This window comes from Medicago sativa, chromosome 3 (assembly GCF_051527215.1).
Source record: "Medicago sativa cultivar Bolivia chromosome 3, Bolivia_mono, whole genome shotgun sequence".
NCBI classification, from domain to species: domain Eukaryota; kingdom Viridiplantae; phylum Streptophyta; class Magnoliopsida; order Fabales; family Fabaceae; genus Medicago; species Medicago sativa.
Window position 1 is genome coordinate 64408988 of NC_140751.1, and position 15658 is coordinate 64424645.

The window sequence follows — 15658 nt, forward strand, 5'->3', positions numbered from 1 at the left end:
GAAAGTATAGTATATTTCTCAAAATAATGTTATATTTTATTCAATAGTTTAAATATTCATCAATAGTTGAAAACAACACTCGACACTGTGACTTAAAATAAAATATCATACTACAAAGATCATCAATAACACGTATTACAGTTTTGATTTCTTTTAGAAAAGAACTACTACAATTTTGTTTATTGTTTGTGTATCATGTTTATCTAGGCATTGGATTTATATTTGTTTATCATAATTCATAAAAATTTATAATAATGAATACGATGTAAGAATGTTTAGAAAGTTTTGTAAAAAAAACAAAATGTTTAGAACCTTATAGTAGTACCGAAGCAAAAACGCTACCTAATCTGTGTTCCACTAAATCGATACTAATGTCAAAACCTACAAAGGAAATAAAAAAAAAAAATCAAAATTGGAAACATCAAATTGCAACAATGAAGAGGAGACAATAATAAAGTCGAGACAACATTCAATAGAAGGAATGAAGAAGAGTGCAAAGTAGTAAGAAAAATTAAATTGCTTATATGTAAAACGACTTTTCTCTATCAATCTTTAGAATATATACCTTCTCTAGAAATCACTTGTGCAATACTTGTGATCATTTATCGATTAATAGAATAGAAGTCACAGTTGATATGAACATGGAGAAGTTTGACCTCCAAGCCGTGGTAGCAGATTATAACATCAACCTTACTTGAAAAAAAGAACCAATTGTCTTTCAAAAATATGAGAACAAAAGGAAATAGAAAAGGAGAAGCAACTGAAAAAAAATGCCAAAATAGAAAAGCATAATGTGTCTTACCATCCATATCTTTATCTATATCCAACATGAATACCTGCACCAAAAAAGTAATGAAATGAGAATAACCTGTATACCAAAAAATACTAAGATCCAAAATGAGATAGACTTGCAACTGCACTATGTTCTATAGAACAATCAATAATTTGCTCCTGCATTTGTCAAATCCTTAATCACCTGAGTAAGAAAAAAAAGTTTAATTTAATTTGACTAAATAAAATCAAGAAAAGAAAATAAAACACACATACATTAATGCTAACGTTTGATTAGACGAAGCATTAGGCAAGGGCGATGCAAAACGGAAGTGAAATGAAGTAGATTGTAAAACCTGCATACATGTGATGGATCTTGTGGTGATTTCTGCATATAGGAGGGAGGAGGAGAATGTGGCGATTTCCGCATGCATCATAATAGAAAGAAAAAAAAAGAGAAATAAAAACTGTTGAATAAAAGATATGAATTGGTGGTTTGAATAGGTAGATTGAGGTAAAAAAAGGATCGAAGTTGTGTCTGCGTTAATTTTGTGTGTGGAAATAAGGTGCTCTTGTAGGAAGAATACAATGAACCTACGATGCTTTGTGTTTTGAAAGAAACAATAGTAAAGCCTCTAAAACGTTTTCAAGGAGAAGGGTAAAAGGCAAGTGAAAAATCACATTGAAAAAACAATAGGTGGAAATTCAAAAAATAATACATTAAGTAGGGTGATAAAAAACAATATATTAAGCCAATGAGAGGTGAGAGAAATCAACACCACATTAATGGTCTTTAGAAAAATTGCAGCGGCCATTATTGTTTTTTTTTTGGTAGTGAACGGCCATTATTGTTTTGTCTATATGATTAAAGAAATTAGATTTAAGGAAATAATAAAATTAACAAATAGAAAATAAAAATTAGGCTAATAGTTTCCTCTTTTAGAAATTATTTAGGAAGAGTATGTTGGAAGGAATTGATCATAGAATGACAAATGTCACACTTGCCATAATACTAAGCTTGCTTTGCTTTATTATTATCTATAGATAAACTAGTTACAAACCCGTGCTTCGCACGGGGTTCAGTAACGTATTTGATAAAATATTATATTGGAAGGATAGATTGCGAAATGACATATAATTATAAACCATAATACAATATTTAGAGTACTCTTGCATTACGGATTGCAAAATTAAATCTTCAAAATGGCTTGATCACGAGTAACAAATGAAAACATATTTAGTCAGCGGTAGAAACATTTTTCCAGTAATAATTGATATCTATCTATAAACCAATGAAAACCCTATTACCAAAGCTACCTGATTTATATCATTTTGACTTTCAGAACATATATAAATCCTTTCACATGATCTACAACAAAGGCATATATTAACTGCAATTTAGTATCCAGTTCTTTCAGGTGAACAAACTTCTGCATCAGACGATAGCTGAAAGCCTCTCTACCTAATTTATATCATTTTGTGTTTTAGCTTCAACGTATATAAATCTTTTCACATGATCTACAGCAAAGGCTAAGGGATGCCAATGGATACCCATGGGTACGGATAATATGATACTTGTCCCCACCCCGTTGGATAAATATGATACCCGTGCCCGCCCCGTATCCTCGTGGGTACCCACTATACGGGTACCCGTGGGTATTGAGGTATCCATGGGTATCCATGGGTACCCATGGAGTTTTGAATTTATTTATTTTTTGGTACAAATAATAACTTTTTTTAATTACCAAAAAACTTCAACTTTTAAACACCATACATAATCCACTCAAAATTTCATAAATCATACATAATTCATAGAAAATTCATGATTCTTATATAATCTATATGTTTTATGATGTGAATGAAGTGGAAACGGTGAACTTAATAAGATGAATTAAAAAAAATTAAAATAAAAATAGGTTATTATTGAGGATTTTTAGGTGGGCGGTAAAATTTTCTTTAATAAGGTACCAACTTTAAGTAATAAGATATGATATATAAAGATATATTAGTAATTTACTTAATTTATTATCGGATATGGGTACCCGTGGGTATGGATACAATCCAATCCGTGTTTGTGTCCATATAATAATGGGTAGTCAAATACCCGTTTATTATACCCGTGGATACCAGTTTAGCTGCCCGCTCCATACCCGTGACGGATTTTACCCACGGGTACCCGTGGGCATGGGTATTTTTGCCACCCCTAGCAAAGGCATATATTAACTGCAATTTAGTACCACGTATATAAATCCTTTCACATGATCTACAACAAAGGTAGATATTAACTGCAATTTAGTATCGGGTCCTTTCAGGTGAACAAACTTCTGAATCAGACAGATAGTTGAATGTCTCTCTACTTGATTTATATCATCTTTCCTTTCAGTTTCAACGTATATAAATCATTTCACATGATCTACATTAAAGGCAGATATTAATTGCAATTTAATATCGAGTCCTTTCATGTGAATTATACACACTTTTAAAAAACTTGTTTTAAAGGAGAGATGTTCAAATTACGGAATATTACCATTCTTCGTAAATTTGAGAATGAAGGTCGCATAATCCAAATATTTGTGATGCATGGTCTAAGGCATGGGGTTCAGTGACGTATTTTGTAAAAAAATTGTTCCGAAGGAAAAATGAACAAATTAATAAATATTGTACAAAAATTATAAATCTTTATCAAAATATTTATGAAAGCTTTATCAAGAGCAGGAAAACATCATAAATTACATATCAGTTAAAATTATAAAAGTGAGCGCACTGTCATAGAGTTACCAAAAAGGGATTAACACCAAGATTTACATGACACAAAATGAACGAAAGAAACACATTAAACTCTTTAGCGTCTTGTGTAGGAACTTGGTTATTAATAATTTGACCGTTAAAAAATAAAAAATCTCTTTGATGTCAAAAAAGTAATATCAGCTGAGCAATATTCAGTCTGGAAGATTACATTGAAAGGATAGATGGTAAAATGACGGATAATTGTGAATCATTGTAATATGTCAAAATATAAACCTTAAAAACCATGAACCATCAACTTAGTTTTAAATAGTTAAAAATAAAAAATTGTAAAATAGTTAAAAGTTTTTAAAAATATAAAAATTGGAAAATAGTTAAAAAATATTGGTGAGGTAGCACTTAACCAAGCAACACTAAAAAAATTATATGCATTAGCGTAACAAAAAAACAGACAGACGAACATAAAATATTACTCTAAACGTTAATGTGTGTATATAATCGTGAGGATGAAGAAAGGAGATAAAAATATTTGGGATCATTAAATGACAGCGTGAATAAAAATATTTGTGAGATTGTGATGATTAAACGATATTGAAATTAAATATATAAGTGATAAAAAGATAATAAAATTCCTTTGAAAAAAAGGTAATAAAATTAAATGGAATCTCCTTAAAAAATTAATGGAACGGTTAAAAAAAATAAAGTTAAATGGAAAAAAAAAACATATTGAAATATAATATTAAAAAATAAAGAAAAGGTTCCCAGCGTGGGTTGAAAAGAGGTGCTTGTGAAATAAATTGTCGAGAAGTAGTTTTTTAAAGTAACATTCAACAGCTTCTGGTCAAAGCTCATTCCATTCAATTTTATGCGTTCAAAAAAAGTACTTTTTTTAGTAAGTACTTAATTGCTATTGTATTCGGCCTAACTTCTCCTTAAAAATGTAGAGAAGTTTGAAAAAAGTCAGGTCAAACGATACCTTAATCTCCCACAACGGCAATGTAGAAGCAACTGAATTTGGGAGGAAAAATTGAAAAATAGTTAAAAATATAAAAATTGGAAAATAATTAAAAGTTATTAAAAATATAAAAATTAGAAAATAATTTAAAAAAATTGGTTAAGGGCAAAAATGGAAATTCATAGGCCAACCCTAAAAAAAACCACCCTCCAATAATTGAATTACCAAAATGCCCCTCCTAGGGGCAAATTGGTAAATTCAATGGACATTAACTTTTATATATAGTATATAGATAATTTATTACTTTAAATAATCATTTCATTTGTAAAAAAAATAAAGCACTAATTATTTTAATTAATATTAACTATTAAATGAGCAAAATTTATTTTGGATTGGTGTTTTAGAAATTGTGTTGGCTTTCATGTATGAGATTTTATTTGGGTTTTTCATGGATTGAGAATTATGTAAATAAATATTCTGAGATTGTTTTCGTTTGTGTTGTAGTGGGAGAGTTTGGGAGTCAAGGAGCGATAAATAATCTGGTTCTTTTCTTCTTCATCAGAAGTTCGCTTTCTTCCTCATCAAAGGTGATTTCTTTGTCCATTGATGAATCTAAAATCATGGTTGAATGGGTTTATTATGTTTTGTTTTTATTTTTGTCCTGACTATCATTTCAGTGTACTGTGTTATTTGTTCAATGGGTACTATGCATGTTCGATTGCATGTAGAATTTTTTCATTTTCCAGAAAATTTTTGGGTTTTGGTTTGAACTTTGCTTGCATGTTTTCAGAAAAGGTTTTATTTTTTTATTTTAATTGAGGTTTTGATTCTTTGGTTTTGTGTTGTTGTTAATTGAGGTTTTGATTCCTTGATTTTAAGTGAGGTTTTGATTCCTTGATTTTAATTGAGGTTTGTCATATCGATTTATTCATTACTCTAATTTTTTTTTGGGACAAAATTACTCTAATTGTTAAGAGCATTGATATAGTTATTCAATTAAAGTTTTAACATTGGTTTTATTATGGACTACAGAAAGAATGATAATTTTTATAAGAAAAATTGCATGTTAATGTTTGTACAAATATTTTAGAAAATAATATTATGATTTAAGGTGATTTGAAATGTATTTGGATTTCTGTCTAAAGTGCATAGATATTGAACTCAAAATATTGATAAAGTAAAAGCAGGATCAGGTTACCTCTTACTTTCAGCTGCTGGTTAAGGCAATATGTGTGTCGTATCATCAAACACTTCAGTTGAATTCCCTAGAAGGTTATCAAGAGAATCAATGGTATATATATTCTAAAGAAAGATTTAATTGTAACAATTGAATGGAGAAGGGCCAAAAAATGTATCTCATCTCACCAATAGAAGCTGAGATAGGTGTGGTGTAATTCATCTTTACCACATGCAAATTTTGATCAAGCTTCAAAACTGAAATATTACCACTAGAAACTCCAATATAAATAATAGGATTGGATTCAGATAGTTTGGCAGATAGGATTCATTCTAGCTTTGTTTTATTGTTCTTGTACAACTTTTTTTTTTTTTTTTTCTTTTTTCATGCGAATCTGTTATACTCATTTTTATAGTAATTTGTCAAAAACACAGAGGAACTCAAATATAAAAATTTTGTGTTGCCTTAGTTCCATAGTTTCACTACAACGTCTCTAATATTTTTTCCCCTATTTCTAATGTTTTGGAGATTATATCCATTGATATATGAAAGGTAGCATTCAATAATTTTTCAGTTATTCAGTTGAGGCATAACATGATATTTTTCTATTTGCCTATTTGAGTAGTTTTTTTTCAAATGTGCACGAGTCTTATCTGTTGAGGTGTGTTGATCAAGGGAAGAATCAAAAGTATATTGTGAGTTGAGTTTATGAATCATATTTGAGTTTCCATAAGTTATTGATTTGTGAGGTGGGATTTGTAATGTCTATTCTATGTATGTTTGTTTAGATTACATAAAATTTGGACTATTTGGTCATCGTAATTTTGTTAAAGAAATGTACCTGTTCATATATCTCTTTGGATCTTACAAATCTACCATATAAGACTAAACTAAACTATCCATGTTTGATACTCTATATTCTGTAACAAGAATAGCCAAGAAATATTAAGTTAGCATTGTAATGGTAAATCTTAGTGAAGTATTAGAAGATATTTTAATTGATTGGTGATTTGGGTATGGAAACTTCAGTGTGAACTTTATCTGAAAGTTTTATTTGCTTTGAAAAGAGAATTTTGAAAGTTAATTGGAAGAAATTTTTTAGTTATTCACTTCGGGTATTCCATGATATTTCTCTATTTGCATATTTGAAATTCTGCAAAAAATTCTCCCAATGATAAATGGTAATTTCTCAGGAATTCATGCTATAGAAAGTTTTGATGTTCATGGTTGAGATAATTTATGATGCAGTCATTTAAAAAAGGCAGGATTTAAGAAGTAGCAATTGATAGCAGAATTGAAGTTCCTAAATGTAACTTCATTTATTGTATAGTTAATAACCATGTATAGATGTCATAAGGAAAGGGTGACTTCATCTCTGATAAAGAGACAAGGTATGTTATATTGGGAGAGAAGGCTAAGGCTCAGTTGATTCGTGACTCAAAGAAAGACATTGCACTCAGTTTAACTGAAATACAAAAGAATCCTGAGTTATACTTAGGTTAGTATATTGTGTCTTGAACCTTGTGTTTTATATATATCTAGAAAACAAGTTTAGTCCTAAATTAAATTGTTAAGGAATATTGCAAAATATGGACATTGCTTTGATGGTTTTATAGCAAAATTGTGTTATCCCAAGTGTTTAGCAAACAAAACTCATCCTCCATCAATGTTATTGAATTTCATTGTTGAAATTTTGATTTTCATATTTTTATGCCCTAATTTTGTGTTTCACTGTTGAATTGTTGAATAATTGAAGCTTTGCATGTATCTTTTCCTTCTCAAATCTATCAACAGAAGTTACAGAGAATCAAGGTGAGTTGGGATTATTCAATTTTCGTTTTTGATTTGGCTGAACCACAAATACCCTTTTTCTCCAAAATTAAAGTTTCTTGCTTTTAATTAGGTTGAGATTATTGCATGTAGAATATGGATTAAAAGAGTAGTTGAATGCTCTTCAGGTTAGTTTTTTTTATTGAATTTATGTTCTTGATGTTGAATTATTTTCTGGGTTATTATCAAAATTCTAATTTGCATGTGATTTATGTTTGAGGTTGCAATTATGTTTCTGATAGATTGTGTTCATCGCAACAAATATTAGGTCTGATAGATTGAAGTTGGTCTAATTATGGAAATGGTGTTGAATTTGTTTTATTTCTGTATTTGATTTGATTTATTTATTTATTGTGAAATTTAACACTCACCAAGTGTTTGAGAAAATGTCTCAGTAAAAAGATTTTTAGTGTTGATATTGATTTTGTTTTGGATTTGTGTTGTTGATCTTCTTCTATTCATTTTTGTGTTCTAATTTTGCTATATATTTGAAGAATTCCTTTCAATTTCTCACTCACTGTTCTTTATCTTCCTCTCCACCTAAATTTTCAGATTTCTTCATTTGATCCACTTTTTGATGTAATCGCTGACTAGAAGAACAAGGTAGCAGCACACACTTCCGCGACGTAGGTAAGGTTTTATTTCCCTTGGAAAAGAGAATTTGGAGGTTTGTAGCCCATAAAGTATTATATGTATTGAAAGTTTTGGTTAAGCTCATAATTGGGATTGCATGTGTGTTACTTTTTTGATTCTATTTTGGTGTTAGATGCAAGAAAGTGAATTTTGAAGTAAAGTAGAAGCTTGGGGTCTGATAGCAGCTTGGAGCTTTTGAAGGGAATCAACTCAAAACATGCGAGTTCCTGTTAGTGTAGTACTACCCTTGAGTTTGATTTTATGAAATTGAGTAAGATAACATAAAAAAATTAGGTTATTTTGCATGATTAGAAATTCCCCCAAATTAATGCATTGATTTTTTTTATTGTTATTACTTGATTTTCTATGTTTCTATTTGTTTTCTGTTGGACTGAAATGACAAGAATTGCTCAAAGTATAATATGTGGGAAAGTGCTGAAAATTTGTGTAGAAATGCATTTGATTGAATTTGGCAAGGATGTTAAGGTTAATATTATTTGCGAATAACACTGTTATACCATTGAATCGTAGTAATAATGTCTTAGATTAAGAAAGTAGATGTAGAATCAATTGAGTAAGTTAAAGAAAGAATAGATTGAAAATTCTGCAATTTGCAGCTTGGCTACCCTGTTAGTAAATTGATCATAGACTTTTATACATAGATCATTTGAGAGTGAAACTTGAACCTTTGTAAAGTAGACAAAAATACCTACGGAATAGGCTCAAGAATCATTGAATTTCATTGAGTGAAGTATGAGAAATTCATGTTGTAAGTTGAGAAAAAGTTTCTGCTCTGTTTCTGTATCTGTACATGTTCTTTAGTAAAACTGTACAAATTGGAGAATTAAACACCAAAACTAAAATTATATTTATAATCTTGACATTCTAAGCTTTCCAAGGAATGTTCGTTTAGTCAATTCGGACGTCGTTTGATATTTTAATTAAATAGACGAAGTTGAAATCTGTCTACTAACAAAACTGAATTTTTGGATTGGTTTTGTAGAATTGTACGCACGTATGATGTTTGATGAAATGCTAATACTCTAACACAGATGGTTTTTTGGCATAATTGATGACATAGAAAATTGATTGCCTGTTTGGTTATATCATTTGTATAATCTAACAAAATTTTAATAAGCGAATTTTAAAAACCACATACTTCTAACCAAGCATCACAAAAGATGATGTTCTGGGTGGGGGTAGTTTCTATCTTCCATTTAATTTAAAATGTTTCTATTTATGCTTAGCTATTGTCATTCAATGGTATGCATGAACTCAAAATTTGTTGTGTTCTTCATGACAAATTCGTATCTTATACTACGCTTCGTGTTGTAGGAAATTTGTCATAGAGATCTGAAATTGGAAAACACTCTCTTGGACGGAAATCCATCCCCTCGGCTTAAAATTTGCGACTTTGGTTACTTCAAGTTTAATATTATTTCACTTATATGAACCTTTATGGAGATATATCATATTATGATATCTTATACTATATCTAAAGTTGATAATATTTGTTTGTTGACCTTCAGTAGTTTGGTTCACACATATGTTGATAAAATTCTAACCTCGATTAGGCTTTTGTTTGTTGACATGATGTTTTCGTTATTGAATTGGGTTGGAAAAAAATGGTTTTTGATTTGATTTTGTTTGAAAATTGGTTTTTTGGGGTGTTAAAAAAGCTTTACCGGTTAAAATAAATGCTCTTCTGATACTTTTTTTGCACTCTAATACAGGACCATGAAGATTGGTTTTGAAGTTTTAGCTGCTTGGCATGTGATTGCTACTGTCAATTAGGCTTTACCTTACATATCAATTAAAGAGAAAATTGGAGCAGTGAAGTGATAGAAACTGATATCAAAATATAAACTAATAGTAATTGTACAATATAATCCCAAGAAATTCGAGAGTCTTGGTTCTCTCCCCTCCAAGAATTCGAGAGCTTGGTCTCTCCCTACCTATCCTTTATCCCAATCCCTGAATTCCTTTCTTTTCCTCTGCATCTTATTTATAATACTAAGTCCTATAGCTGTTACATAGAAGTCTAGTAGACAGCAATTACTGCAGACAAGTAACAGTTACTTATTTATAATATTATTAAATAAACCACTAGTATCTATAACTTCTGCCCTTAGGAGTCCTATTACTAACAATACTCCCCCCCTAAAGACTCACCTTGTCCTCAAGGTGAAGGATAACATAACTGTCCACCAGGGTCCCATAACTTGAAGTAGAGTGACAGAGCAAGGTGTGAAACATGATAATTAATGCATGCATCAGACACTCTCTTTTGGGGAGGAATTTTCGGCAGCAATAGGCATAGTGCCAGTTCGATCAAACCAGAGGATAATCCACTCTTCACCACAAACACATCTGGATCTGGCGGCTTTGGCAACGGTGGAGGTAGGCCGCCAAACTCGAGTGAAACCCATCCCTCTCCGATAATTTTTCTAGGCAATTTCGCCCTCGATTCGAACACACTACTCATACCATGTTCATAAAAGAGTCTGTCGATACCAAGAAATTTGCACAGATCTGTTTTGGTCTCTTGTTGCTTTTCCACAATGATGACATTCATGGAGGAATTTTCTGCATCCATTTCTTCTGCCTTCTCTACCTTTTCCTCTTCTGCTGTCTGAATGAGTTCAGAATTTCCTTGATCAGTTTCTTCTGATTGAAGGCTGAATGTGTGAGGCGTCGACGACTCCCATTCCAATCCAGATTCCTCTTCTTCATCCGATATAGGTAGAAGGTCTCTATACTCTGGCTTAAAATGCCAAATGAATGCAACGTGAAACGCTCGCCAACTCGCATGTGGATGGCATCGACTCCACCACTGCCACCATACGAGAGCACGGTTTCGCAAGGCTTTCACCGCCTCCAGCAACTTCTCACCCTCCTGTGTTCCCACGACATCAAAATGTTTCTCAATACAAATCAACCACCAATAAGCGTCACCGCTGCCGTCAAATTGTGGCATGTCCATTTCCCCCCTACTGTGAATTTCTTTCCCTGGATCAGAACTGCTCTGATACCAGTGATAGAAACTGATATCAAAATATAAACTAATAGTAATTGTACAATATAATCCCAAGAAATTCGAGAGTCTTGGTTCTCTCCCCTCCAAGAATTCGAGAGCTTGGTCTCTCCCTACCTATCCTTTATCCCAATCCCTGAATTCCTTTCTTTTCCTCTGCATCTTATTTATAATACTAAGTCCTATAGCTGTTACATAGAAGTCTAGTAGACAGCAATTACTGCAGACAAGTAACAGTTACTTATTTATAATATTATTAAATAAACCACTAGTATCTATAACTTCTGCCCTTAGGAGTCCTATTACTAACATGAAGATGGTTATGGGAGATCTCTTTGGTTGAGGCTAGGAATATTTAAAGCCAATGGCAGATGAGGTTTTGTAAAAAATCAGATTAATGAGGTTTTATATTTGAGTGCCTTTGTTAAGGGCTATGTCCATCATCATCTGTCTCCTTTTCAAGTGTCTCTAGATTAGATTCTAACAAAGGTCGTACTTTCTTTACTTTTAATTAGGTGACAATGTATATGGAGGAAGGAAGGTGTTATGATTTCAAGCCTACACATTTTGATCAATTGTCCAGACTTCTATGCAAGGGCATGTGAAGACTTAAGATAATCTTTGTTTGGTTTGACGATCTTATCTATTGGTACAAGCATTTGTGAGATTGTTTGTTAGAGCTTACAGAAACAACTTATGACATATCCATAAGTTGCTTGCTATAAGCTTGCTTCCATAAGCTCTCTAAAATAGCTTATGAAAACAGTCTATGTGAAAACAATTTGATTTTTGTGGACAAACTTGCTTACCTGTGGGAACTAAGAAGTGGCCAGGTATTGGAGAATTAGATGGTGAAAATAACAGAGGCCTCAAGATAATATGTAATGATTGCAATAATCAATATGAAGGATCAACTTTGGAGATGGATATGTGGAGGTATGTATCAAGGAATTGGTTATTTATTGCTAATTATATATACATAAACTTGCTGAGGTAATATGCACCACCACACTTCTTAATTTGACTGATGAAAGGTATTTTGAATATTAAAATGTTACAATAACCATTTATTTTTATTAGGGGCTGATGTGTTGAATTTATGTTATGGATTAAAAGTGATAAGATCGAGTGTGCTCTCTTTGGTGATTATGTTGATGAGCTGAAGGCAATGATGGGCCATGGAATGCCTATTGTTATGATTCAGTTTGCAAAGATAAAGATATTCAGAGGTTGGAGTCACCATCACTAATCTATATTTTTTTACTAATATTGTTTTAATTTTGACCATCAAATTGACTAATATTTGCATGCAATTGTGCAGAAAGGGCATCGGTGCAAAATGTTCTGAATACTACTAGGATCATGGTCAATCCCGAAATTCCTGAGGCATATGTCTTCAAGGCTGGGTTAGATTTTATTGTTTGTCATCTGAGATTTTTCACTCAGTTTTTCATTCATGTGGTTATTGTTTTTAGTCCATCCTATCATTTGTATATATAAAGATATTCAGAGGTTGGAGTCACCATCACTAATCTATATTTTTTTACTAATATTGTTTTAATTTTGACCATCAAATTGACTAATATTTGCATGCAATTGTGCAGAAAGGGCATCGGTGCAAAATGTTCTGAATACTACTAGGATCATGGTCAATCCCGAAATTCCTGAGGCATATGTCTTCAAGGCTGGGTTAGATTTTATTGTTTGTCATCTGAGATTTTTCACTCAGTTTTTCATTCATGTGGTTATTGTTTTTAGTCCATCCTATCATTTGTATATATGCAGACTTGCTGTTCAAGGCATAGATGCATATGGTGAAGTTTATGCATGGGTTTGCATGTCAGGCCCTCTTTAGAGGATGAATTTCTTCGTATGCATCCGAAGAAAACAATTGCTGAGTTAGTTGGCTGATCGGAATGATATAGGACCTATTGTTCTGATATCGACTCATGCTCAATGCAAGCTTGCAGGTATACATTATGTATATGTATTTATCTTTGCTAATGACTTGGTGTTCTGAAATTATTTTTCTTTTGGCTCATAATAATCTGAGTTTTGTGATACTACCATTAGAACGACAAAATCTCAATACCCCAATTTGAAATAAGTGTGAGGCCGATTGATATATCTGTGGAGCAGAAAGAGTTGATAAGCAAACATGAGCAGAAAGTAGACAGGGATTTTAAATGAGTTGGATGGAAAACCATAACCTTGCTATTTTCAAATTTACCTCAGTCAATAATGCTCAACTGATATGACATTTTATTAATGCCTTTGGTTCTAGTATGATGATAACTACAGTTTTCACTAACATTAATTTTTTTTTAATGAAACCAGTATAGAAACTATGAAATTACAATCACTAATTGTGTGATGGATAAAATTTGAAAAGGAAAATTGGCAATCCAAGCTCCAATTAGAGAACCACGAGTCAAAGAGACTGAGGCCAAGAATGTTGCCGCTGATGTGTTGAAGTGAAGGACAGGTAGAGCTTTGCTAATATCCCTTTTCTCAGCCTGATCGTTCGTTATAAAGTTTAAAAAGAAGATGAAAAATGAATTAGAAGATGTTTCTAATTAAACGGAAGGATAAGGATGATTACTTGCCTGCATAATTCTGTCAACCCAGGCTCTTTTGTCATTGTTTTCAAATCCCATGAACGGTGAAAACTCCTTTATATTCAGTGAATGAAGTTTTAATAAAAAAAAAATCTGCATTAGATTGGCAGTCTTATTGTATATATGCCACCAATAAAATACTCCGTAACTAAATGTAAATAGCATGCAGCTTAGAATTTGTAAGTTAACATCTTAATCTTTTATTTTTACTATGAATTCTATGCTTGAGTTTTTTTTTCATAGGCTTTATGCTTCAGTTGTTAATTTTCATGGAAAAGTCATGCAACAAGTTCAATATATTCAATTTTAGCATTGGTATATAAGTCCTGATGATAAAAAGGCTCAGTACTTTAGTGCTCACTGTGGCTTGGTCAGACATTCAAAGGATAAGCACTACAAGAAACCAAGACCGGATGATCATCCTCATTGCATCGACCAAAGTTATGATGCTTCATGCTACTGATGATTCACTTATTCAGCTAACAAACCGCCCACAAGAGGGCGACAAGCTGCTATTCGATTTGAGTGTTCCTCCTACAGTGTTGTTTGTTGAGGTGGTTCGTAGAAATAATTTTGCTTGAAGAATTCTAATCTTTTGAAAGTTGTATGCTGGCCTGTATATTTTGTATAATATTTTAATGGCAATATGTTTTAAATGTGGTTTGGATTTAGTAATCCAACTCATTTTCGGTAATCAACCTTAAATTGGTTGTACACTACATGGCAACATCTATATTTCTGCCGCAGTACATTATGGATGTAATGAGAATGGTTGTTATGTTATCTTTTATGTCATGCCTTAGACCATGCATCATAAATATTCGGATTATGTGACCTTTGTTATCAAATTTACCAAGAAGACAATGTTCCGTAATTTGAACATCTCTCTTTTAGAGGAATTTTTTTTAAAAAATAAGTAATTCAACCCTTGCGAAACACGGGTTTGTAACTAGTATATTTTTAATTTTCAACAAACCTGCCTCAAATGGGATTAAGTTGCCTATATGGAAGGAGGCAAAGAAAGTAACACACAAATTTGTTATATAAAAGAAAATCACATTCACTCTTTGAAGGATGTATAAATATTAAAAAAAAAAAATTGAGTTTTTTTTCCTGAAAGAACTATATAACGTATATAATCAAATTATTTGTGCGATATGCATCAATATTGTATTGAATTCTTTAGGAATTCACATATAATAAAAATTGTGCTTTTAAATTTTTCAGGAACTATTTACAATCCCTTTTGTGCATTACCGTTGAATTCTTTAGGAATTCATTGAGAAAAAATTGAGTTTTTAAGTTCATTGAGAACTTATTAACATTTCTAATCAATTATTTGTACAATCCTTCAAGGATGTAACTTTTTGATGAATTCTTGTGGAATTCATAGAGAATAGTATTGAGTTCTTCAGGAACTACACTTTTGAATTTTCAAGAATTCACAAAGAATAATATTGAGTTTTTGAGGAACTACATGATAGATCTCTTTAATTTTATAATATGAGATTAATTCTTATGCAATAATTGCATATGGAATAAATAAACACAATAATATAATACAATTTACATAATAATGATTTAATGTATTTATAAGACACTGATTCCAATTGATGGAATTGTAACAGTATAGTCTATAATCATCGATACAAAAATTTAAAACTTATTTACACAAAAATAGATCAAGAAGAATTGCATACCTGAATTGGTTAGAGCATCATGCTGATAACATGTTATGAAACTATTAAAAGAAGAACAAGATTAAAGAGAAGTAGAGAAGAAGAAAGAAACAAAGATGATCCCTTGTTACGTACTTAAGGGATGAGTATAAATAGACGTGACTTAAAAAAGTATAAATAACTTGAAGTTGGAGAGAATTTTGGACAATTATGTAC

At 31.5% G+C, this 15658-nt stretch overlaps 2 protein-coding genes and 2 long non-coding RNA genes across 10 annotated transcripts; 2 read left to right on the plus strand and 2 right to left on the minus strand.

The window, feature by feature from the left end:
- Nucleotides 1-352: 352 nt before the first annotated feature.
- Nucleotides 353-1574, minus strand: LOC146939136 (uncharacterized). Of its 2 annotated transcripts, none has more exons than XR_015031559.1 (4): nucleotides 1128-1574; nucleotides 803-976; nucleotides 566-693; nucleotides 353-381 (listed from the first exon to the last, which is right to left on the minus strand). It is a non-coding gene; the product is annotated as an uncharacterized LOC146939136 (long non-coding RNA). The 2 variants fall into 2 exon arrangements; XR_015031560.1 differs by having other exon boundaries at nucleotides 1136-1572.
- A 3322-nt stretch (nucleotides 1575-4896) lies between these two features.
- Nucleotides 4897-10042, plus strand: LOC146939137 (ATP synthase subunit gamma, mitochondrial-like). Its single transcript, XM_085749739.1, has 7 exons — nucleotides 4897-5058; nucleotides 7011-7146; nucleotides 7405-7460; nucleotides 7552-7606; nucleotides 8031-8108; nucleotides 8245-8330; nucleotides 9447-10042. Exons 1-5 carry the CDS (start codon nucleotides 4897-4899, stop codon nucleotides 8042-8044), a joined length of 423 nt encoding a protein of 140 aa, XP_085605865.1. The 3' UTR covers nucleotides 8045-8108; nucleotides 8245-8330; nucleotides 9447-10042.
- Nucleotides 9955-11349, minus strand: LOC146939138 (uncharacterized). Its single transcript, XM_085752918.1, has one exon. It carries the CDS (start codon nucleotides 11092-11094, stop codon nucleotides 10291-10293), a length of 804 nt encoding a protein of 267 aa, XP_085609044.1. The 5' UTR covers nucleotides 11095-11349; the 3' UTR covers nucleotides 9955-10290.
- A 107-nt stretch (nucleotides 11350-11456) lies between these two features.
- On the plus strand, nucleotides 11457-14581 carry LOC146939139 (uncharacterized). 6 transcript variants are annotated; one of them, XR_015031562.1, is made up of 8 exons: nucleotides 11457-11547; nucleotides 11661-12081; nucleotides 12226-12374; nucleotides 12467-12551; nucleotides 12750-12834; nucleotides 12931-13115; nucleotides 13538-13630; nucleotides 14007-14581. It is a non-coding gene; the product is annotated as an uncharacterized LOC146939139 (long non-coding RNA). The 6 variants fall into 6 exon arrangements; XR_015031566.1 differs by having other exon boundaries at nucleotides 12262-12374; XR_015031561.1 differs by having other exon boundaries at nucleotides 11457-11521.
- The last annotated feature ends 1077 nt before the right edge of the window (nucleotides 14582-15658 follow it).